The sequence below is a fragment of the Sus scrofa genome, chromosome 1 (assembly GCF_054392235.1).
Source record: "Sus scrofa isolate SSC_HxYL_T2T_F1_AM1 chromosome 1, Sscrofa_HxYL_maternal_Yorkshire_Landrace_v2.0, whole genome shotgun sequence".
NCBI lineage: Eukaryota > Metazoa > Chordata > Mammalia > Artiodactyla > Suidae > Sus > Sus scrofa.
The window spans coordinates 45270018-45294110 of record NC_139383.1 but is presented as its reverse complement, the minus strand read 5'-3'; the positions used below and the strand labels follow the sequence as shown (position 1 = coordinate 45294110).

The following is a 24093-nucleotide window of genomic DNA, read 5'->3' as shown; positions in this document are numbered from 1 at the left end:
TAAAGGAGGCTGGCTGAAAAGACCTCAAATATACATAGACAGTAAATCCTGTAAAATCATCTGGCTTACTCGGGAACTCATCTGCTTGCCTCTGGGTACTTGGCTTTGATTCAGATAGAAAAGATAGTTCCAAGTTGGTATTAATTTGGTAGTGTGAAAAACAGATGCTCTTTCATGAAGGTATACAATCAAAATGGGCAGAGTAAGATCTGCTGCAAAGCCTAAACTGATGCAAGACCCTAGAGAAAACAGGTGAATGAGCTGAATTATGGCTCTTTTAAGAGGTCTGTCATCCAGAGGTCCTCCTTTGAAGGTAACAACTATCTCAGTGTCTCAGTTCAAGATGGAGCACATCATACACTATTGGGCAGTAATACATGGGCAAATTGAGAGTGAATCCCAAAATGTCCAAGAGTAATACTTCCCAATACTTCCCTATGACTTCTTCTGTCATGAGAAGTGAAAACAAGTGGAGAGACTTTTCTATAGTGCGTCAGTTTTATTTGTATTCCAACAGTGTCAATTTAAATTCTAAAACCTATAGTGTAAAAAAATACTATTTTTAGCTGAAGATCATCCATTTGGGATTACTGCTAATCTTTCACTAGAGACTTCTGATCTTAAGAAATAAAAAAAATGTTAACTTATTTTTATTTATTATTAAAATTTCCTCTAATGATGTTCTGTGAGTTAAAGAAATGGTAGAAGATATACAGAGAGAAAAGAAAAAGAGAAATATTCTTGCTAAAGAGGCTACTAACTAATTATCTCCCAGGATCTATACTCCTCCTTCCCTCCAATTAAAAGAGAAGCCCTTAACTTTTAATTGGGTACACAGTCATTCAATAGAGATCACTACCTTGAACCTATCTAATTTAACAGGAAGACAACCATATTCTTTGACCAGTATATTTAAAGGCCTCCTTGTCCCAATACTTTATGGCCTATGCCCCAACTAAAGCAAATGACTATAATCAAAGCACAGCAAAATCCTAGAATGAATCTCAATACGTGCTCTAAAACATTTCTTCCAAAACAATGAAAGAAATCACTGAGAGAGCATACCAAAAGGAAAAAGACAAAAAGCAAAAAAACCCACAAAAGAAATGCTGGGCTTAGAACCTTAGCAAATGGCTGCAGTTCAGCTCTGTCAGGCCTATTATGTAGATCTAGAACCTGTGCTTGCTCCCTCCCCAGGGGACCTTGCATAAGAACTCTCAGCACTTTACCTCTCAATTATTTTGTCATGCTTGTATAGAGAAAAAAGTTCTCCTCACCTTAGTTCCTGAAGCTTTAATTTTTTCCACATAATCCCAAACTGTCTGAGGTGATATCCTACCACCTACTTGAATACTATCTGGTAGATCCTGTGGTAAAAAAGGAAGGTGATCAATGTATATATACTGATTATCCTTATTATAATATCTATCTTATACCTCATATGAATTTAGCTCTAAGACTAGTTTGAAAAAGTAATAAAAATAAAACAAGTAAGTAAGATAATAAAATGCACCAGAGAACATAAGAAAGTAAAGAGACAGCAAGCAGGCTTTACCTCAAATATCAACTCCAAACGATGGAGGTGGATGCCCAAAATATAGTTAAGAAAGAACCTGAGGAGTTCCTGTCTTGGCGCAGCAGAAGTGAATCTGACTAAGAACCATGAGGTTGCAGGTTCAATCCCTGGCCTCGCTCAGTGGATTAAGGATCTGGAGTTGCTGTGGCTCTGGCATAGGTCAGCAGCAACAGCTCCAATTAGACCCCTAGCCTGGGAACCTCCATATGTCTCTGGTGCAGCCCTAAAAAAAAAAAAAAAAAGAAAGAATCTGAGGTCACGTCAGCTCTTACCAGGAAAGACAGGCACAAGAAAAGGAAGCAGTGCCAGTATACCACTCCGACAATCCAGGAGTACAAGAGATTGGAGAATATTAGGGGACACTGTATTTCCCCTTCCACCTCCTCCTCCTTTTTTGGGTGGTAGTGAGCTCGGGTATGCCTTAATCACGCACAGCTGGATTTCAGAAGTTATCAAGTTTAATTAGTAAGTATATTTTTGCACGAAGAATAACACTCTAATAATGCAAGGTTCATTTTTAAGGTGAAATTCTGAAAGCAGACACCTATATATAAAATCAGTTAAGAGTTGTACAATTAAAAATATCTGAGGAGTTCCAGTCACGGTGCAGTGGAAACGAATCCGACTAGGAACCATGAGGTTGCGGGTTCGATCCCTGGCCTCGATCAGTGGGTTCAGGATCCGGTGTTGATGTGAGCTGTGGTGTATGTCGCAGACATGGCTCGGATCCTGTGTTGCTGTGGCTGTGGCGTAGGCCAGCAGCAACAGCTCCAATTAGACCCCTAGCCTGGGAACCTCCATATGCCGCGTGTGGCCCTAAAAAGACAAAAAAAAAAAAAAAACAAAACTGAAACTTTAGTCAGCATATTTCTATTTTTTATGAAGACAAAAATCATAAAAAGTATAATTAACTGATATAAATTCAATTAAGTATATTTAAATAACTGCTTTAAGTATTTTATGAGAGATTTTAGTCCAAATCTAACTAAAAATAAGTAAAAGCAGAGATGGAGTTCTAGAAAGCAGCCACATAGAAACTGGCTCAGAAAAGAGTAAGAGTTTTGTTTAAAATCAAAAGGATCCTATAGTTCAGAACTTAATTCTTCAATGAAAAGAGTTATCTTCACCGTGTACTGATCAAAAACGAAATTTGTCTTTTTGTCTTTTGTTGTTGTTGTTATTGTTGCTATTTCTTGGGCCGCTCCCGCAGCATATGGAGGTTCCCAGGCTAGGGGTCTAATCGGAGCCGCAGCCACTAGCCTACGCCAGAGCCACAGCAACGCGGGATCCGAGCCGCGTCTGCAACCTACACCACAGCTCATGGCAACGCCGGATCGTTAACCCACTGAGCAAGGGCAGGGACCGAACCCGCAACCTCATGGTTCCTAGTCGGATTCGTTAACCACTGCGCCACGACGGGAACTCCCCAAAAACGAAATTTCTAAACAGATTTGTTCAAAAAGAAAAGCATCATGAGCCCACTGAATTTTTTTTTATAAAAATCAATGTTTCTAAAATATTACTTGCCAAGCAAACTATAAGTACAAGTAATAAGTTGTTGATTAATAAAAAACACGACTCCTAGACAAGCTGATTTATATTAGATAAGCAACATTACAGTGAGTTAAACTAATTTCATCCTAATACAAAGAAAGCTAAAGTTTATGTTAAGTCTTAAAAAGAACAGGCATAGATATGATTTACATTTTACAAAACACTGAAAACCATTTTTTAAAAAACCTTTGCCTTCATGGTCAGCAGACTAGGAATGAATGGAAAAACTTAATGTTAGACATGAACATGATAGCAAAGTATAGTCTCAGCAAAAATATAGTACACATACACTGATTTATTTTCCTCCTGCATAAATCTGTAGATCTGTAGTCACAAAGTTGGGGAATGAGGTGCAGTAGGGAAATTAGAAGACTTGTTAACAATGAAAAATCTTCCTGACAGGCTAACATTGAAGGTCATAAATATGTTGATCTTTTATAATAAGTCTGTATTTAAAGAAGAACTTAGATATCCATGCAGACTCATTAATTTTTAATTCTCTGACAAAGTGAAGTACATTTTGTAAAGAGTATATATAGGACATGTAGGTTTAAAACTGTCAGAACACAGTTTTCTACAGTTTTAAAACTCCACTCATGAACTCATAATTCCAATAATTGCTTTAAGGATTACTGTCAATAAATGTTTTTATTATGTTATTTCCTTGCCTGTTGCCTTCATAAACACATATGTCAACCCAGGCACAGAAGAGCAGAAAAGTTCACAGTACCTCTGTCAAGTACTCGGGGGAACCAGACACTGGGTAAGCTTTGGTAACAAATTTTGCTACAGATGGCATGTTGATAAAACCCTTCCAGATGAAGTTCAATCGAGCCAAGAAGGTAGACTCAACTTCAACAGTTCCAGGCATCTCTGGACTAAAAAAAATGACATGAAGAAGTTTTCAGCCTAAAGATAATGTTCATGAATAAATACATTTTATACTTAGTCATCGATTATTTCTATTATAGCATGTCAGAAAGACCAAAATATGTAAAAGCTATGATTAAAAGAGTGTATCTTTTGATTTTATAAAATATACTCATATTTTACATGTCATGTTTTACGAAGTCATTCTTCTTGGCTAGCTTATTTAGGCTAAGATCGAGAGAAATGCAGGCTATCTTTCTTTAATGACTTATCTCTTGCCTCTTGGGAGTAATGTAATTAAAAAGAGTTTTAAAGTCAAGCCTGAACACATACACATCTCTAAATTAACTTTTAGAGTCCTTTTAAAAAAATCTCAATTAGTTTAGGTTATAGGAAGGTGCAGTTACTTTCTGGAAAGAAAGGTTTCTTTCTATTTTTGGGGTGGTGGTGGCGAGGGGGAGAGCTCTCACAGCAGGTAGAAGTTCCTGGGCCAGGGATCAAACCTGCACTACAAGCAGCAAACCAAGCCATTGCAATGACAACATCAGATCCTTAACATACAGCACCACAAGACAACTACAGAAAGGTTCCTTTCTTATGAAATGTGTCACTTTTCTGTTTTTGAAGACCACCAAGTATAATCTGGCAAAGGTCTATAAAGATTATTATAGAAATTAGGAGTTCCTGTAGTGGTTCAGTGGTTAGCGAACCTGATTAGCATCCATGAGGACACAGGTTTGTTCCTTGGCCTTGCTCAGTGGGTTAAGGATCTGGTATTGCCATGAGCTGTGGTGTAGGTCGAAGTTGCGACTCAGATCCCGAATTGCTGTGGCTCAGGCGTAGGCCGGTGGCTACAGCTCCGATTCGACCCCAAGCCTGGGAACCTCCATATGCCACCAGTGCAGCCCTAAAAGACAAAAAAAAAAAAAAAAAATTATTATAGAAATTATAACTAAGAGACAATTACCGTGGAGCAGGAGAAAATGTTGACTTCGGAGACTCTTGTTTCTCCTCTTCAAAAAATTCGGAAGCCAAAATATTTGAGGTTGATGACAACGCATCTGCTATACTTTCTGCTTCATTGTCTGAATGTTTACGAGATACTCCAACAACAACTTTCACTTTTTTTGGAGAAAGGTCATCTACAGGTGGTGCCATTCGACCTAAAGCCAGAAGACACCAAAATGCCATTTCTGTAAACTGAAATTTCTATTAATTTCATCCACTTTCACTTCTAAAGTTATTCAGTTTCCCTGACTGAATTGTTGCATAACTAGACACTTCCTGGGGTAACTATCACCATTTCTCATACTGAGTTATAGAACACCTCCCTTTATGATGGGAAAAATTAGAAAAAGAGAATGTTCAATAACTCAGAGAAGCTTTGAAAAGGACCATTATGACTAGAACCTAAAATAGGTTTCCTGATTCCCTAGTGAACTTTTTCTAAACTAAACTACACCAAATTCCAACAGTCTTGAAAGGTACCCTGAAGAACTAACTTATTTCCACTTCCAATGCTATCACCTTAATTATAATTCCCCTACTAAAAATCCTTTAGTCACTATCCACTGCTCTTAGATAAAAAAAATATATATATATCTTTAATATGGCCTACCAAGGTAGGTTTTCAGCATTTTTTTTTTTTTTTTTTTTGGCAGGGAAGGAACCCATACCACAACAACAACTGGGGCCATTACAGTGACAACACTGTTGTCCTTAACCCGTTGAGCCACAAGAGAACTCTAGTTTTCAGCCTTTTTGGTCATAATCTGTAAAGTAATATTTTGTATCATGATCCATTACTTAATATACACACACACAAACATGTATGTATGCATGTGTGAGTTTTTTAATACATAAATAACTGGATCTAAAGTCTCTCAAAATCATACTTATCAATCCAATCCACCATATTTTCTATTCTCCGTTTGTCTCTAAAATGCTAGTAACTACTTACTAAATCGATATCACTACTACTACTAAGTCACAATCTGACTCACCACCAACACTGGGAAAACAAAAGCCTATTTAAATTACAAGTATTCCTCTTTTCAAATGAAAGCAATATTTTAAGGAGAAATATTTCCAATTACCTATGCAAATTTTGCAGTTAAGATCAAAAAGATGTTGTCTGTGTTGACTAGTGGTATCTTTAGACATGGAATCAATCTCTTCTCTTGGTTTTTCAGATCCTTCTGTCTTCTCCATTGATCTATTAGCTGTAGGTTCCTAACAAAAGTGAGAGTAAAAATTAGTTTTAGCAGAAAAAATTTAGAGATTTAAATAAACTTATATTTCATATTGATATTTTTCCAAAATGAAACTGCACCATTCCTATTTCTTTTAAAAATGCTAGATATTAATTATGAGTTAAAATAGAGCAAAATGCAAACATTCCTCATGCTTCAAGACCTCTAACAAGATTTCATAATATTTTCTCACTGATATTTGAAAATAAGAAAAGCTACACCACCTCTCAAACTACAGTTTGCATGAGAAGCACCTATAGATTTTCAGTCCAACTAAGAAATTTGCTAAGTCACAGAGACCCTAGGAATCTAACAAGTGTTTAACTGGTGCCTGTGATGCAGATGGTTTGCACACTACAAACAGAAACAATACTTTAAACACTCAAAAAACCATTAAACCTGTTATAGACTACTTTAATAAATACATCATTTAAAAAATTCTTTGTACTTTAAGAGCCTTAGGCAAATACTCTTTTCTGAATCTTCATGTTTTCAGCACTTATAAAACATGCTATTTTTATTATCATAACTTACCTGAATCTCCATGCCTGCTTCCTGTTCTTTCATTGGAGCATCACTCTCAATTTCTATCTCACCTTTATGAGTTATTTTTGTGATTGGTCGTCTTTCCACTTCTCTCTGCTCTTTCTCAATCATCTCTATGGTCTAACAGGAAATATTTTAAAGAAAGAAATACTTCACAATTAAAATCACATATGATTTTTAATCTTTAGGTGGTTTCTTAAACAACAAACCTTTACCGAGTACTTACAAATGTCAGAGAATGTTTTAAGTGCTGGGGTTTCAAAGATTAGATTTCATATCTCAGCCTGGAGAAGTTTATGTGTATAGTAACTGGAGGCAGCTGAAGTACAATGTAATTTGCAAGGTGATGAAACATGATATTTATATTTAAAGTCTGCTTTCGGATCCAGTATTTTAGCAGCTGCCACAGAGAAATGAGAACCAACTTCCTCTTAGATTCCTAACTTGACATTCTAACATCCCCTACAACAGCAGAAGTTTACTCCCCTATTAGCAGTCTACTGACTGAGCATATTTTGTGACACTGATAAGTCACAGTGGAATAAGCTCTGCAATAAAGCAGAATAAATGAGCAAGAGCAGAAAGAAATAGTACAAGGTAGCTGAGAGTGGAATGGGTTAAGTAAGGTCAAGATGGGTACAGCCATTTATCTTGCCATGGGTAGGTGCACAGCTTTCCTTACAGAGAGAAATCACAAGCTGGTCTCTCATGCAGATGATATACTAGCAGCCAGTTTTAAAGCAGAAGAGAGGCATGTGCATATTTGGGATATAGATGGAAAAAGAGATGTGATACTATTTCCAAAATGAAAAAAGAGGAGAAATTACACAGGGTGAAAGTGAAGAAATATGTGCATGAGTGTAATATATCAAATTCAGGCCTCTTGCACTTCAAACTGGATTTGGTAGAAGATCAACACGGAGGCTTAACGTTTAATACACAAGAAAGTTTTATGGAGAAAAGAATCAGATAAATCATGTAGAATTAATATGAACTTAAACGAAAACAAGCATTGGTGACTTTCCGAACTGTTTAGCTTTAAAAGTGCATTAAGTACACATTTTACATAGGTTATATAACACACCAGGTAGGTCTGGGATAGCACTTCTTAACTAAACACAAAGTATTTCTGTGAATATGAATGTTCACACTTGACACTTCAGGGTCACTTTTATCAATAAATTTGTTACATGGAAAAAAACCCTTATCTTTCAAAGCTTTTGGCATTTGAAACTGAATAATAAGGGATTACAAACCTATAAAATTCTCATTCTGACCTTATCTGGCTTCCCAAATTACCAATATTCATAATACTTTCAAATTGTGTTTTTGATACAGGTATATATGACTAATGAAAAGATACATCTATTTTCCCATCCTTCGGATTGGCAAAACATATGGTAATTATGTAAGCTGATAATTGGAGGAAATAAGAAAACAGCACAAGAGAGCAGAAAAAAATGAAAGAATTTAAGAACAGGCTACTAGAAGATCAGTAACAAGAACCACAGAACAAAATGTCTGCTCTGTGCACTCTGTGTTGAATCACCTCTGTATATATACTTTTTCACTATGGCTGAAAAACATAGGTTTTGATATAGACAAACATATATTCACAGATAATCTTACATGTCTGTTTTCTCTTCGTCTCCAAGCAGCTAACTCTTTAGAAGCTAGTTCTTCTGGACTCATTCTTATAAGATGATCAGGGGTTACTTCTCCTCTCAATACTTTTTTAAACAATATCTGGAATTATTTAAAAATGGAAAGCAAAGGAGAGAAAAATATTTTTAAATGAAAAAAGGGCTGCTGTACAGAAACTTGTAATAAATAAAGATGCAATTTTGAAGCATGATTTACAAATGTTTAATGATTTACATATTACCTACTGCAAAGAGTAAATGACAGCCTTGTTTTCTAGGAACTTACCATCTAAGGCTACAGAATACACATTGTATATAAAAATCAACACATAATGGAGAAGCATGTATGACGAAGTCATTACAACCCTTATCCAAAAGCTGTATTACATCTTCCCAGGGACAGTGTCATAATAGCCATTCTCATGGCTGCATAAAAGACACTGTACCAAGGAACTTTACTGAATGTTGTATTTTTCACATTCTTAAGATTTCACATGTTTAAATCCTAATAGCCTTGAAGTGGACTCTGGAGCAAAGAACCAACTTCAAGGAAAAAACCTAAAGGAAATAAATATTTAAAGAAAACTTCCAGATTACATAATTCAAAAAGTATCTGATCCCCTGGACCATAATGGCAGTTTGTACAATGTAGATTTTTCTTAAGTAGCTGTTGGCATGCTTCAAGAAAATTCCTCCCATCAACAGTACAGAAAGTCCCATTATACTAATTGACAAATTGATATCATTTATGTGAAAACCTTATAAAACTTAAGCAAATATGCAAGGAATTTGCATCTACACCCATAGCTTTTAGATCTCCTCTAAGTCCCAAACAAGAAATCCAAGGAAAAGATTAAAGTCAATTAAAGTTTATTCTACTCCCGAAAGATATTTAGAACTAAGGTCTTATTTAAACTAATAAAAATATTCGAAATATATCTTTTTTCATCATAATGTACATTATTTTCTTAAGCAGTGTAGCCCTATTTTCAGATGTAAATCAGAAGTATTCAATATATATAGTGTTATGAATTCTGGCTTAACACAGTTTTTGAAGTATATATATGAATGACTTTTATGAACTAGATTAAATAAAGAAGGGACATAAAGGAAAGAAAATTCACATAACTCAGGTTAAGAAAGATTTAGTATATTATATTTTAATAGACAGTTATAACACTAGTCACTACTGTTCAGCAGCAAAAGATTTTCTTAAAATTACATAGTCTCACTTCAAAAAATAAATTATAGATCTATTGTATTACAAATGTATATCCTTCTGTATTCAAGAAAGGTGGAAGCATTAATATCCAGACATGAACAAAACATACTTACATTGTTTTTAGGATCTTTTAGATTGAACATCAAACTTCTGTATTTGTTCTTATACTTAGCATCTGTGTCCCGGAAAAAAGAGAAAAGCTCTTTTTCAATTTTTGTGGCAACTTTTGCTGCCTTTTCCTCTGGTACCTTCAAATTTGAGTCTGTAAGTCTTAAAATTAGAATAATTTGATTATTTTTCAAATACAATAAGCATATATTGTTCAATCTTGTATAGTAACAATGCATGTTACCTTTTCATAAGAATGTCTTTGAGAGAATGTCTGACGCTCTGTCGGATCTGGTCTGCAGAAGGCTTGGGGGCAGGAGCGGCTGGGGGATGCACACTAGGCGTCCCCTTTTCCATTTTCTTCTTTTTTATCTCCTGCTTCTCATGAGCACCTAATTTAAAGAAATACTGAAACTCATTAAGTTGTTTTTAAAAAGATATCTACCTTTTTGTGCACAATATGTTTATAATAAAGTTGACTGATTAAAAACCACTACTTGGAAAAAAGATTAGAATTCATATTCCACACTAAAATATTCCTGACACTGAAATTCTAATCTATGTATGATGACAGATGTCAACTAAACTTATAGTGGTGGATCTTTCTGTGATATGAATATTAAATCATTATATTGTGCAACGAATATGTTTATATGTTTATTATATTTCAATGAGAAAAACAAGTTCTAATTTAAATGAATCTTAATTAGAAATTAAGTGACTACTTTGCTCTATAGCAGAAATAGGCACAACATTGTAAATCAACTATAATTAAAAAGAAGAAATCAAGTGACTAAAACACAGCTCTAAAGCTATAAAATATATATACCCCTTTCCCATTTTAGATTATGGTTTTTAGAGCTAGTTACTTTATACACACACACACTTTATATATACATTAACACATACACACATATATACCTGTAAAAAACTATTTAGAAAAACTGATCTGAATTTATTAGGTGAACAGATAATGTAATGACCACAATGAATTCTATAAAACTGACAAATCTCTGGTTTTAAAACAATTGTGTTAATTTGAATGTTAAGCTTTTCAAATGATTTTTCATCCCATCATTACTAATTTATGCACATCCTGAGAATCTTAACGTCAAAAGTCCCACTACTCCTCTGACCTCCTATCACTAGAGTTTGTTTTTTGGTTTTGTCTTGTTTTGTTTTGGCCTTGCCCAAGGCATGGTGGAAGCTGGCCAGGGACCGAACCCACACAACAGTGACCTGCACCAGAACAGTGACAATACTTGATCTTTAACCTACTAAGTTACCAGGAAACTCCCCCAACAATTCTTAAATCTATCATTTTTACCATTCATGTTCTCACTTTCCCACATACCCGACTTTCAACAGATAACCAACACTTACCATTCCCTTGCAGCCTTAACGTCTTTATTCTCTCTCCTCTAAACATCTGCATTGGCAAAAACCACCACCACGGTGAAAGCTAACTTTTATCCCTCACTCAGCCTACAAACACCTGAAGGTAACTTAAGAAAGTAAGCACCAGTGCTGACACAGCTCACTTTAAATTTATAAACACAAATCTCAAGTAGACAGCTCAACTGGCTGCCCTAATCCTATTATACTTCCTAGTCAATTTGATCTCCCAATCTCCAAAACATCTATTTTATGCTGTTTCTCCTTTCTTTTCAAACCAATACCTCCTTCCCCAACTTCAACCTCATTTGATTTTCCAACTTCAACTTGACTGAGGAAGCAAAAATAATGTCAGCTATTTTCTTATCACCAAATCTAACCTACCTCACCTACCAGATACATGTTCCCTATTGTTACAATGCACAAGATCTAGTTTCCTACCACGAAGCTTTCCTACCCTCCAATTTCTTCATGGATTGTAAACCAATTCATCAACTTTCCTCCCCCAATCTCTTTCGCATCTCTGCAAATAGCACCAACATTGATCTACTCACTCGCTAAGACTCTTCTTTCCTTCACCTATCTATCTAACCTGTCACCAAGTTCTGCCAAGTCTACCAAGTCTATCTGAATCTGGCCACTTCACCGTATCTTCCTGGTACCTCTGTTGTAAGCTACCATTATTTCTTTCCTAGGATACTTCTATAGACTAACTGGTCTACTCTGCTCCCATCTGTCCAATCTCCACAGAAAACCAGAATGAGTCATAATTTCCTTGTACAAATTCCTCTAAAGATTTCCCATTGTATTCAGAATAAAATAAAAAAATAAACTCTTGTCATGGCCTCAAAGTTCCTACATAATTTCTCTAAACTCATTTTCTGCCACCATTCTATCCCTCGTATACTACATTCTAATCATTCCACCATGACTCTCTTCACAAAGGCAGAGACTGTTTCTACCCCAAAGTCTCCAGATTGGCTGTGCCCTATGTGTTCCCTCCTTCCAAACAACTGTGCATCCTTCACACCCTACCTCGTAACCCCTCCATTCTCTCTGAAACAAGAGTGCACCACTCTCCTTGACCCTGACTCTCTATCCCATCACTCAACTTTTTCTATAGTGTCGAAATTCTCTAAAAAAGCATACCATTTCATTTGCCTATTTACTGTCATTTTCCATTGGTATTTAAGTACCACGAAGTCAGGGGTCTTGTCTTACTACTTCATTAGTACTTCCCCAGAATTTAAAGAAATATCTTTTTATTTCAAGTCAAGTCAATCACCTAAACTATTTTTCTTGCCATTACAATGTAAAAAAAAATTTTAATTTCCCTAAATATACTGATCATGTATGAAATAAAATATAAATATATTAGTATATTAAAAGATTCCTATTATTCTTACTACCTGGTTTTGAAGCTTTTTCTCCTGTGCAAATAACAGTTGTAGACTCTTTTGGTATTTTTTCACCTTTTTCTTCTGAGGATCTCCGAGGTAAAACTGGTTGTCCCATTTTTCGAAGAGGAGCTAGCTGCCATTTTTTAATTTCACTGTCCCTGCAGTCTGATGAGCTTTTGCCTTCACCAGATTCCTGGAAAAAATAGTATTTAATTCATTAGAATGAAAACCTTTAAACAATCTTTAAATACAAAGCAAGCTTCAACAGTGTATGTTAATTAGTATTACAACCTAACATATTCCATTTTTAGCCCAATAACTATTTTTTGAAGATATATAAAACTCTCAATTTTTGCAAAAAGGACATTTACTCTTATCCAAAATCCATTTGTTCAGCACCTATTTTTCTGCAGAACACACAATAGCCTGTAAAGGAGAACTAAAAAAACATTGATATTATGTTCTCGATAGCAGTACTAGAAAGAAGATTAGATATAAGATAATGAGAGTTCTCTTAATTGGCTGTGGATATGAAAAAAGGGGGGAGGGAGAAATTGTGGAGAATTAAATTACCAATATTTTTTACTTCCTAAAACAAATGAGGTCACATTTACCTACAATAAAAGTACCAAATTCTTAGTTTACCTTCTGGCAATTATAATTAATACAAGGTAGAACAAACCATCAGGATACCTACTACTCTTGTCCTAATTATAACCCACAAAAAACTACAAATGAAACCACTATTAGTGAGAAGAATCCTGTGTATAAAAATATAGGTTTTAAAAAGAATACATAAAAAAATGATTTTTTTTTCTAGACCAAGAATCCTCTAATTTTTCATTTACTTGCTTACCTTTTACCTCTTCAACTAGACTTACTTGAGAGCAGGAACATTTTTCAATCAATGCTATTGGTACAAGTCTGGTACCATGTTTGTCACACAATAGGAACTCAATAAATGATTCAACAAACTCTACAAATAGGAAGTGATATTTAAAAAGCAGATTTCATAAACTAAAAAAATCAGACTAGTCCAAACAGTATTCACCAGTTCAACATCAAAAAGAAAAGTAAGCAGGGAGTTCCTTTTGTGGCTCAGTGGAAATGAATCCAACTAGTAATATCCATGAGGACATGGGTTCAATCCCTGGCCCCACTCAGTGGGTTAAAGGATCTGGCATTGCTGTGGCATAGGCCCCTAGCCTGGAAACTTCCATATGCTGCGGGTACAGCCTGAAAAAGAATCCCCCCCCAAAAAAAACTTAACAAAACTTTTCCAAAGGCTTTCTATAAACTTTTCAATGAAGCTCTCAGTTCTATATTATCAACTACTGTGATGCTAATCAAACAGCAGAAAAAAATGTCACAAAGACATAACCTGATTCACTAAAAGTCTTGGCAGACAGAAAACGTTGGATGATGCCACAAGGATTTGGCAAACTGCAATTTAATCCATGTTCATCATATAAGGAGTGTCTAAAAGAACAGGTAAAGAATAGAGAAGATTTGGGGAAGAATATGTTCTTCAATATGAATGGCTGGACTAAAAGATTTCCGGGTTCCTTCCAACTTTATAACTCGTGTTTGTTGTGTTTTGGATTATCATACTTGACTATCCACAGACATTTGTTGCCAATGTTTCCTCCCTAGCACTACCTACAAGAATAACAAAATAATGTTAGAAAAATCATAGGAAATAAAAAGGTAGGCAATAAAAGTAAAATTTTAATCAGGTAAAGTGCTTTATACATTTCTCCTATAGCTGACTAAACATTTTAAAATTTCTATTTAGAAACTACTACAAGAACATAGTTAAAAACAAGATTAGGGAAAACTGACAACTTTTTAAGAGTCTACATCTTAAGAGAAAAATTATGAGATAAGGATTCCAAGCAAAAACTGGGACAAAAAAAAATCAAAAGAACTAAGATTACTTTTCCTTACAGAGAACTGTTCCACTTGAAAATAATAATGCCAAATATGGTTTAAGGATTCATAGATATTTATGGACTGAAAAACTTTAAAAATTTATCAGCAAGCACAATTTACACTTATCACCAGATCACACACACATTCTACCACAGAAAATCCAAGCACCAAACTAGAGACTAGATATATGCACAGACTGCAAGAATTGGATCTGCACATTTTGAAGATGTCACTACCTGGTTTCACCAAGACTGACAAAATATTTTAAATACAAATTCATTTTTATGGAAAAATGAATATGAAAATGTATACTACAGTGAGATCTAGAGAGAAATTTCAAATTCTCAGTCCACACAAAGTTCTTAAATAAAAAGAATGCATTAATGAGTAGCTCACCCGTTTTAAAATTTTGACCTTGTGCTTCACTGTATCATCTACACATTTGGTTTTGTCATTTGTTGTAGTGTGCTTTGATAACCCAAGCTTTTCATATTCCATGGCTTTATCTTCACTATGGACTTCAACTTTAGCCTGGTTTCCCAAAATATCTGGATCTACAATTTCAGACTTTTTGTCTTCTTCTGCACAACATTTCACACACACATATTCTTTGTCTTCCTCTCCCATTTGCTGTGCTTGAGAAAGACTTAACCCAACACAATCACCATGAAACCAGTCATCACATCTCCCACAGCCAACCATAAACCTGGAAAGGGAAAAAAAAAAAAAACAAAACAAAACAAAACAAAAAAATTGATTTGATACATTTTCTTAAAAACCAATGCTAAGTGAGCCTAAATTGAAATTTTATTTTTCTGATATTTTGCAAGTTTTCTATCTTTATCCACTCTATCAAATCAAAATCAGCATGGAAAAAAGTTTCCAAAGAAAATAACATTCTACAAAAATGGAACTTTTAAGTCAAATATTTCCCCTCTAGCATGAGTGAGAAAATGCTAAGGTGGTAGTGGGGGTCGTAATGATGAAGGGCAACTGACATTTGTCAGCACATTGAATAGCATAGAATAACAAAGCACAGAATAACAGCATTTCTTCACTGAGAAGGGTAATAAGTACTATAATAACCTGATCATAGACAATCCATCTAAGTTACCACACAGATCTGAAATCATACCTAAAATTAAGGTCATTTATCCAACGACTGATTTTAAATTACAAAAAGAAAAAAATCGGATGAAACAAAAATGCAAATCAAAACTAACAATGAAGACTCACAAATAGTTCCTTTTTAGGCACCTTAACTATATAACTATTTTTTGAGCTGAGAATAGTTTGGTTCATAGAGTCACAATGATTTAGCTAAAGAATCTTTTTATGTACTTTTGAGTGTGTGCTTCCTAACTATTTGAACTTGTGCTTTAGATAATAAACCTTGTCTTCCTAAATAACAATGCTACATTAACATGAAAATATTACTCCTCAGGGTGAATTTTTTTAAAATTTCAAAACAATCTCCTTACTAACATTTCCCCTTTACTGCTTTTTATCTAAGAAATAATTCCACTAAACAATGGGGGGGGGGGCAAGGACATTTTCATGAGTCTAAAGTTGGTCTAACTTAAAATATCTGGAATTATTTTTAAATAAAATAGTACAAAGATATATGAACAGCAACTTGAGGGAGAAATTATCTTTTTCACATACTTTTCAACCAATTCTTAGGAAAATGACAAAGCTCACTTAAGCATGTTTAACATTTTCCTTCTTTGGGTTAGTAAATTCGTTGTATGTTTAAAAGATTTAAGTATACTCTTTAACAATCTAAAGACTTTGTGCTGTTTTTGATAACAGTAGCACCACCAACAGTGACAAAACTCCTTTTAAAAACCTGTTGTCCAACAGAAAGATGTTAACAAAGGTAATATGCTGGGTGGTATGGCCAGGTGGTCCTATCAATGTACAGACTCTAAAAATCAAAAACACTGGGCTTCAAACCTTACAGGGTATCTTGAAAAAGTCATGCCAAATACTTCATTCCCTAATAACAGAAAACTCTACTCTTCCTTATGTGCTGTTCTGTTATAGACCAACAACTGCTGTGCACCAAGAAAAACCTTTTTCATGTCTGCAATTCCATCATTCTTTACCCTAACTGATGATGCTTGTGCTGGCTTTTTCAGGTTAAATCACGATTTCTTCAGTGGTTCATTTAAAAAAAAAAAATTCATTGAAAATGTGGCATTTGTTTGCAAGATAGAAATGGTTTCTCTATGTTTGAGAGATCTTAGATGGGTCGGTCCATGCATGTTCCAATGATACAGATCTCACAGCCAACAGAAAAATAGATACTTAAAATTCTATCTTCACGTTCCAAAGTTGTAAGAACTGCTATTTCTTGAAAGCAACTACCTAATCTAATACTTTTGAAATACTGAAAGAAAGCCAATGTGATTTCCCTGTATTTTCACTATCAGAATAGTTTAAATAGGACACTACTTAAAAACCTGTATTACAACCATGGCTATGCTTTGCCCCAAATCCAAATCTAACAAATTATAAAGAGAAATTTCAAATCTTTATTTAGCCAGGGAACAGTCACTTTATGATATGCAATGTATTACTTATATCACCATGTCCCAAGTTTATTTTGGAAATGTCTTCTCAAATTTAAGAAGTTCTAAAAAGGAAATCTCAAAACTCTACTGTCATCTACACGTACCTTAACAGTTTATAGAATTTACGTAAAAAATAATGCAGCTAAATGAGAAATAAAAACAAAAAATGGCATTGATAAAAATAACTTCCACATGTCCTAAGGGAAAATGTAATTGATTCACTTGAAAGTGAAACTAAGTATCCAAAAATGGAAGTATTAGCAGTATAATGAACTTTATTAACCATATTAATCATATTTTTAAAAGAACTATCACAGAGAGAGAAAATATCTTTTTTATATCATTCCTCATGCTTAAAAAAGATGAGGGAGTATGGATCAGACAACTAACAGAATTGAGTAGTTATCCCATTTTCTGCTTTGTCCTTGAAATTCTGATTTCTAATATTCAAAATCACTTAAGGAAAAGATTTTCACCTAGATGTTAAACATTTCACTAAAAAATTAATTTGTGGGGTTTAGCCCTGGATTAGTTGGATCAAATTAGCATGAAATCAGTTCAGATTTCTGAACACAGAAAAGTTCAGAAATACTTGTGTTATATGTTCATATACAAAATTTAAAATCCTACTATAAGGTAATTTAAGCCTAATTTAAAATATAATCTGAATTCTAATCTCTTTGGCATAAGCCAAATATGTTCTTAGAAAACTTTCAAGTTTCTTCAAAGCCACAAAGGCAACATTGAGAACCCCTACTCTTAGCAAAAGTCATGTCACAAACTCATTAACAGTGGAGCTATTGCAAAATGAGCCTTCAAGTTCTGTTAAGTGGTTCCTTTAAACAACAATCTATGTAATACTATGAATGTATATGTACTCACTCTTTTCTAGGATAAAATGATTCTGTTCCACATAAACATTAAATCATTGTTTTTGTCACTAACAATCAAATCTGCAGAGAAAAATATTTATCACACTCTAAACGCCTGAGAAAAACCAGAATCACTTACTCTAAGAGAAAATTTCTTTCTCAGAAAGTTTTCTTGTTTTGAGTATAAAGCTATGACTCCATACTAAGGAGATTTTTTTGTTTTTAAAGCTCATCCATTAACTAATCTTAATCTACAACTGAGCAAGAAAGTACAATACAATTGAAGATACAAATGTCATCTGGAGAGGCAGGGAACTGCCTGGCTTATACTTAAAAGTTCAAAGATAACTTTTTAAAAAAGTATCAAATAGTCCAGTTTTTAAAATAATGAATATATATTTAGCCTTTGCTCTAAGGCTGAATCAGGAAAATAAATGAAAGCCAAAACAAAGCATGAATGTAAATTGTGAGGCAGTCAATACTTAATGTCTTTAGGATAAGAAGAGAAGTTGCCAGTAGTCAAACTACGTTTGGGCAAACTGTGAACAAACCTGCATTTAAAAATATTAATTTCTTTGTAAATCAACTATACTGCAATAAAACTAAAAAATGGAAAAAAAAAATCTCCAAGTGGAAGCACATAAAGGAAGGTAACTTCGCATGTAAAATGCCAGTTATAGTCTTTACAGAAATAAATTTGTCACAAGAGCTAAAAAAACCCACCACATTAACAAACTGCTTTTTGGGAGTTCCCGTCGTGGCGCAGCAGAAACAAATCCAACTAGGAACCATGAGGTTGTGGGTTCGATCCCTGGCCTTGCTCAGTGGGTTAAGGATCTGGCGTTGCCATGAGCTGTGGTGTAGGTCACAGACGTGGCTTGGATCTGATGTTGCTATGGCTGTGGCATAGGCCAGCAGCTGTAGCTCCAATTCGACCCCTAGCTTGGGAACCTCCATATGCTGCAGGAGAGGCCCTAAAAAGACAAAAGACAAAAACAAAACAAAACAAAATTGCTTTCAATGTAGCTAGTGCATGAGATAAAAGGATGAAAAAAATTTCCACATATGTCCTTCATAATACATTCATATCCTTATACGTGGATTAAACTAGAAAAATAACATGCTGCAATGACAGGTGCATTTTTTGAGTAATCTCAATGTCTAAGCAGAATGCATCAAAAGAAGTCATGAAGGCTAGTTATTCTGTAAAGAAAAAAACAATCAATTACTTAGGCTTCTTTATTCACAAAATTGAAATAATTTAAATGTTGCTTCCAAAATTGACAGTTTCCAGTATTATTTGTATTAATCATGTCAATTACATAGGGTAAACTCAAAATCCCTATACATCTAATATTCTAGTCATTTTCCAGACTGGGGCAAAGAAACTCTTGAGTTTTATAAAATAGATCCAAAAGGAAGCATTAGGTAAAAAACAATGGGACTTAACATTTAATCCTCATTCTAGGAAAATAACTGATGTTGATAAAGTGGCAGTCCTCATTTAAAAGCCTGAGCAAACTCCTTTGGGGATAGAGCCACCAAAAAAGTTTATCTCCAGAAAAATCTACATTATAACATACTTAATATGGCTTCCAACTCTAGGCCAAAGTTTCATTTTAGAAATTCATTTAGTTTAAGGCTCCTGTTTCATTACTCTGACCACAGGTCTGTGTGATGATTTTTAGAAGATTCTGGCAAAGAAAAAAAGGCTAGCCTAAAAGAGCATTTACAAGGATGATCTAGCCCTTAAATCTCTTTGGCCTGAAAATTAGCAGGCCTACTTCAAAATATATGAATAAGGTGTTTTAAACAAAAAGGCATAAAGAGTACAAAAGTGAGGGCAAATGTAGCGCTATATTCAAACAAGTCACAGTTTTTAAAAACTGCAATATGCTGTTATAAAGTAATCACTGACACTAAAAATAGGTCATGGGCTGAATCACAAAGGAAGAAACCCCTTGACATAAAAGTTACTTTTTACAGAATAGCCCCAAAACTCCCAACTGCCACCCTCCACTCCAAAATAATATATTACAAGACACTGTACTAAACTGTCCCTCCCTAAAGGGCTTCATTTCATGTAATCTAATTGTGCTGGGCAGTCACTCTAACATTTACTTTCATGAGTAAAGGTAATGTTACAATGTGCAAGTAACAATGTTCTTTTATTGTATCAATGTTGATAGACGTTCCAACAGCAATCTGAATGCTTGAACAGGATAATCTTGCAGCTGAAAACTCCACTTCATCTCTTCTCATTTTCTTAAAAAGCTAGCAAATAAAAAATACACAGTGGGGGTGGGGAGCCAGAAGGGCATCAGTGTCATAAAACTATAAAACACTGAATCCTAAGGAAAGAATGTTGAGGGCAATGCTATAAAATCACTTCCTAAAAAGATCAGAATTCACAAGAAATCCAAATCACTAAAACATGCAAAAAGGAAATACATGTTTCACTCTTTCCCATGTTACATACAAAATTCACTTGGGTAATTTAACAGTTACTTTAGCTATCAAATTTCATTCTAAGGTTAAGTTTGATAATTCTGAAGTAGTGGTATCACGTCATAGTTATTTAAACATATATATTATATATAGAATTTCTATCATGACCTTTACACTTTATTACTAATTCTTCTCAAGCCAAACAAAATAATATATAACTTACAGACCCAAAGCAGTACAACAATTTTCTGATTTTAAAAATTCTTTTTTTTAGATGCAGTGGCTAAATTACACTAACTGGTTACAATGACAAAACATTTCCATGTATACCAGCTGTTGGTCAGACTATGTGTTTTAAGGTGTTCTAGGATGATATATTTGTAAATTCAGTGGCTCCATCTTTCTATCATATATCCAGGACTGATGAGGGGTTTTTGTTTCTGCAAAAGTCTTCACAGGTTAAATAATCTCTTTCTATTAAAAAGTTCTCACACCAATCCCACCCTAAAAAAAAGCAATTTCTCTTCAACGTATAGATCACACATACGCAAACACACACACCTGTTGCCATGTGGTTTTTTGCAAAACCCACACTGCTTGCTGGGAGTCCACATATATTTGCTTTCAAATGAGGAGCTATGATCTGAGCCTTCCCTTTTTATAGTAGCTATATTGTCTGGAATGAACAACGGTGGCTCATCCAAAGAAAAACTTTTGCTGCTTCTTCTCTGGCGAGGTTGCAGGTTCTTCTCAGGTTTTTTAAATTTCAATTTATCCTCTTCCTTAAAATGTTCTACACCACCTGTATGTTCAGGCTCTTCCTTCACATGACTATTGGTTTTCACTGCTGGAGCCAGCTGCTGGGGCTTATGGCACTGTTTCTGGTTGGAATGCAATAAATGTCCAGTTTGTGCAGAATGATGAGGTTCTTTAGAGCAACTAGGGTGACCATGAGGCTTATCACTTAAAGAATGAGTTAAGGGTTTGGAAATCTGTACTAAATTTTGATCCTGTGATGTCTTTTTGAATACAGAATGAGCTTGATTTTTCACAGATTTAACCCCAGAATTGCAACTCTGAATATTTGAGGCCTTATCAACTTGTTTTTTTCTCACTTTGACTGGCCTATGAAAATTTTGCTTAGATTCTGATTCATCAGCATTTCGCTTCACACTTTTGACATTAACTTTAGTCTTGTTAGGTATTAATTCATGCTTTGCTGTAACAGTTTTTTTCTGAGCATCTGAGGCGACAGTTTGCTTAGAATGAACTGAAGGTTTTGTATGTTTAGATTTTATGCTTTTTGACTCTAAGCAAGAATTACTACTTGATAGGCTGTCTCTGTCATTCTGAAGGTTTGCTGTTTCATGAGACTCCATTTTAATACTTTCAACAATGTTCAACTGTTTTGAACTTTGGTCAGGTGTATCATAAATAGCATTATCTACAGTATTACTTTCTGGTTCCAAAGCACCGGTATTAACCACCTCTAAGTTTGATTTATTAAATCTGGTGCCTTCCAACTGCTTATCATTAGACTCTGTGTCCTTACAATAAGCCAGTGCTTCTATTTCATTTCTCTGAAGGGGGTTCTCAGCTTTATCAGCAACTTCCATGGTATTTTTCAATTCCAAACTACATTCATTTGCCTCATCCACAGAACCAGACAAACCTACAAGGTTCTCTTCTATCTTACTTGGGTTTGTATAAGCAGCATCACCAGAAAAAGCAGCAGAAGATGCAGGCTCGTCAATAACATGGTCATCTTCATGGGATACTCTTACTATCTTTGATTCTTGTTCAACTTCTCCTTTTGCCTTCAATTCTTCAACAATAGTCCCCTCCATTTTACCTGAAATGGAATCATTCCGTTCATGTTCTTCCTTATCTGGCAACTTAAAGAATGGATTACTAACAGTCTTGGTTTGACACTCCATCTGAGCTTCATTTTTCTTTTCTTCAATGCTAACACAAGTCTCTGAAAGGAGTGGACAGTTTAACTCATGAGAAGGCATATTTGCTTCTCCTTGATTATTACATTTCTGCTCAGAATCTATTCCAGCTTCATCCTGCATCTCAAGACAAGACGACACTGCTGCTTCCATCTGCCCAGCATGTCGGCTGCTCCTCCTGCTCTCTTTATGGTGCTCAAGTTTTGGGGATGCACCAACTTCTTCTTTGACCTGACACCTTTCTGGTTGTTTCACCCCTGCTTTAGGGGCTGACACAGTCTTCCCAGATGCTTTTTTTGTGCTATTTAAAGGTGCTGCATTTGAACGCTTGGCAATAGTGCTTTGTCGCAAACTTCTTACTTGTTCTATTACAAGGGAAAAAAATAAATAAAAATAGCTTAGCTATTTTGCCATGTGTTTTTATTTCAATGCAATTTAGAATATCACTTCTTTATTCTGAGCTATAAAATTTATATTCCCACTTCAATGAAAATATAAAGTTTATTCATGATGACAAGCATATTTTATATGTATAAGTATATAAATATATGTGTGTGTTAAATTTTATGTTGATCAAAGTCCTATCAATTCTGGTGCAGAAAAAAAACCGCTATAAAATTTAGACTGATATTATACTTTACAATAAGGCAGAAATATTTTCATCAAGTTTCTTTTCTATAAAAATAAGCTGGGAGTGAAATCAATAAAGTGAGATTCCTTTATATTAATACCCATTTTAAAAGAAGACTGTCATACAGTTTTAAACACTAAACACCTTTACATATATAAAATGAAAAAAAATCAGATCTGAAAAAAATCTGAACTAAACCACCTATCACAGACAGGATCTGGGTGAGTTTCAAAGCACAGCCTCAAAAGAACTCTGATGCTTTTATGAATGTGCTTCCTCATGTCTCCGTTTTAGCATTCAAGCTATTCCTCAGAGAAGAAATGAAGTATAAACTAGAGGACTATACAAAGATCATCAAAAAGGGAAACTATAATTTAAAAAATTTAAAACAAGAAAATGGATCATATGTGAAAATGAGGAAAATATGAAAATAATTTAAGAAAGCACCCCACTTTTAACAATACTCCTAACAAAGAATCCACTTTCCTCCTTCCCCTATCTGGATATATCCTCCAAGGAAAGGAAGAGGACAAAGTGGAAAGAAATTGAAAATAAAAGTGAGCTAAATAATTCACTAAGCAGAAAACTCAAAAACTAAACTACAAAATAAGCTATATCCAAGCCTATATATAGCCATTATCTCTGAATCAACTCTGCATGAAAACTGAACACCAATTAAAAAAAAAGAAAAGCTCCTTTCTTTTCAATGCAAAACCGTACTATGCACCAATATTTAGAACATTTTCCTAATTTGTCATACATCACTGAACTGTGAAAGTCTTAAAGAAGGTATCACACATCCTCCTCATTTGTCTCTAACAGTCCTAGAGATGCTTGTAGTTATGACACTCAAAAGTGTCCCAGTTTGGACAATAAATTAATGATCATCCTAATAGCCTTTCTAATTCCCCCAGAACCTGGCAAAATATTTACTCATCAGGTAAGTAGCTAACAACTTTAAAAAATTACTCATGCTCAGATGTATAACATTTTTAAATAACTAAAATATTATTAAATTAATATTTACAATAATAAAATAATAATTTAAAATGTTAATGTTTTGTTATCGATACTTTGAAGATTTTTAAGGCTTTGAAGATGGTTTACAATACTTAT

General features: G+C 34.5%; 1 protein-coding gene across 14 annotated transcripts in view; it reads right to left on the bottom strand.

The window, feature by feature from the left end:
• The window catches only part of PHF3 (PHD finger protein 3), a 1103753-nt gene that overhangs the window by 3727 nt on the left and 1075933 nt on the right, over positions 1-24093 (bottom strand). For 10 of the 14 annotated variants that reach the window (XM_084958279.1, XM_084958296.1, XM_084958314.1 and 7 more), the window contains 11 exons: positions 20956-22711; positions 14895-15204; positions 12576-12759; positions 10016-10163; positions 9777-9933; positions 8428-8544; positions 6787-6918; positions 6097-6232; positions 4968-5163; positions 3861-4008; positions 1278-1367 (listed from right to left, as the gene is read on the bottom strand). In XM_084958279.1, the coding sequence (XP_084814405.1) occupies positions 1278-1367; positions 3861-4008; positions 4968-5163; positions 6097-6232; positions 6787-6918; positions 8428-8544; positions 9777-9933; positions 10016-10163; positions 12576-12759; positions 14895-15204; positions 20956-22711 (3374 nt within the window). The remainder of the gene's footprint in view (positions 1-1277; positions 1368-3860; positions 4009-4967; positions 5164-6096; positions 6233-6786; positions 6919-8427; positions 8545-9776; positions 9934-10015; positions 10164-12575; positions 12760-14894; positions 15205-20955; positions 22712-24093) is intronic. The other 4 variants (XM_084958329.1, XM_084958320.1, XM_084958340.1 and 1 more) reach the window with 1 other exon arrangement.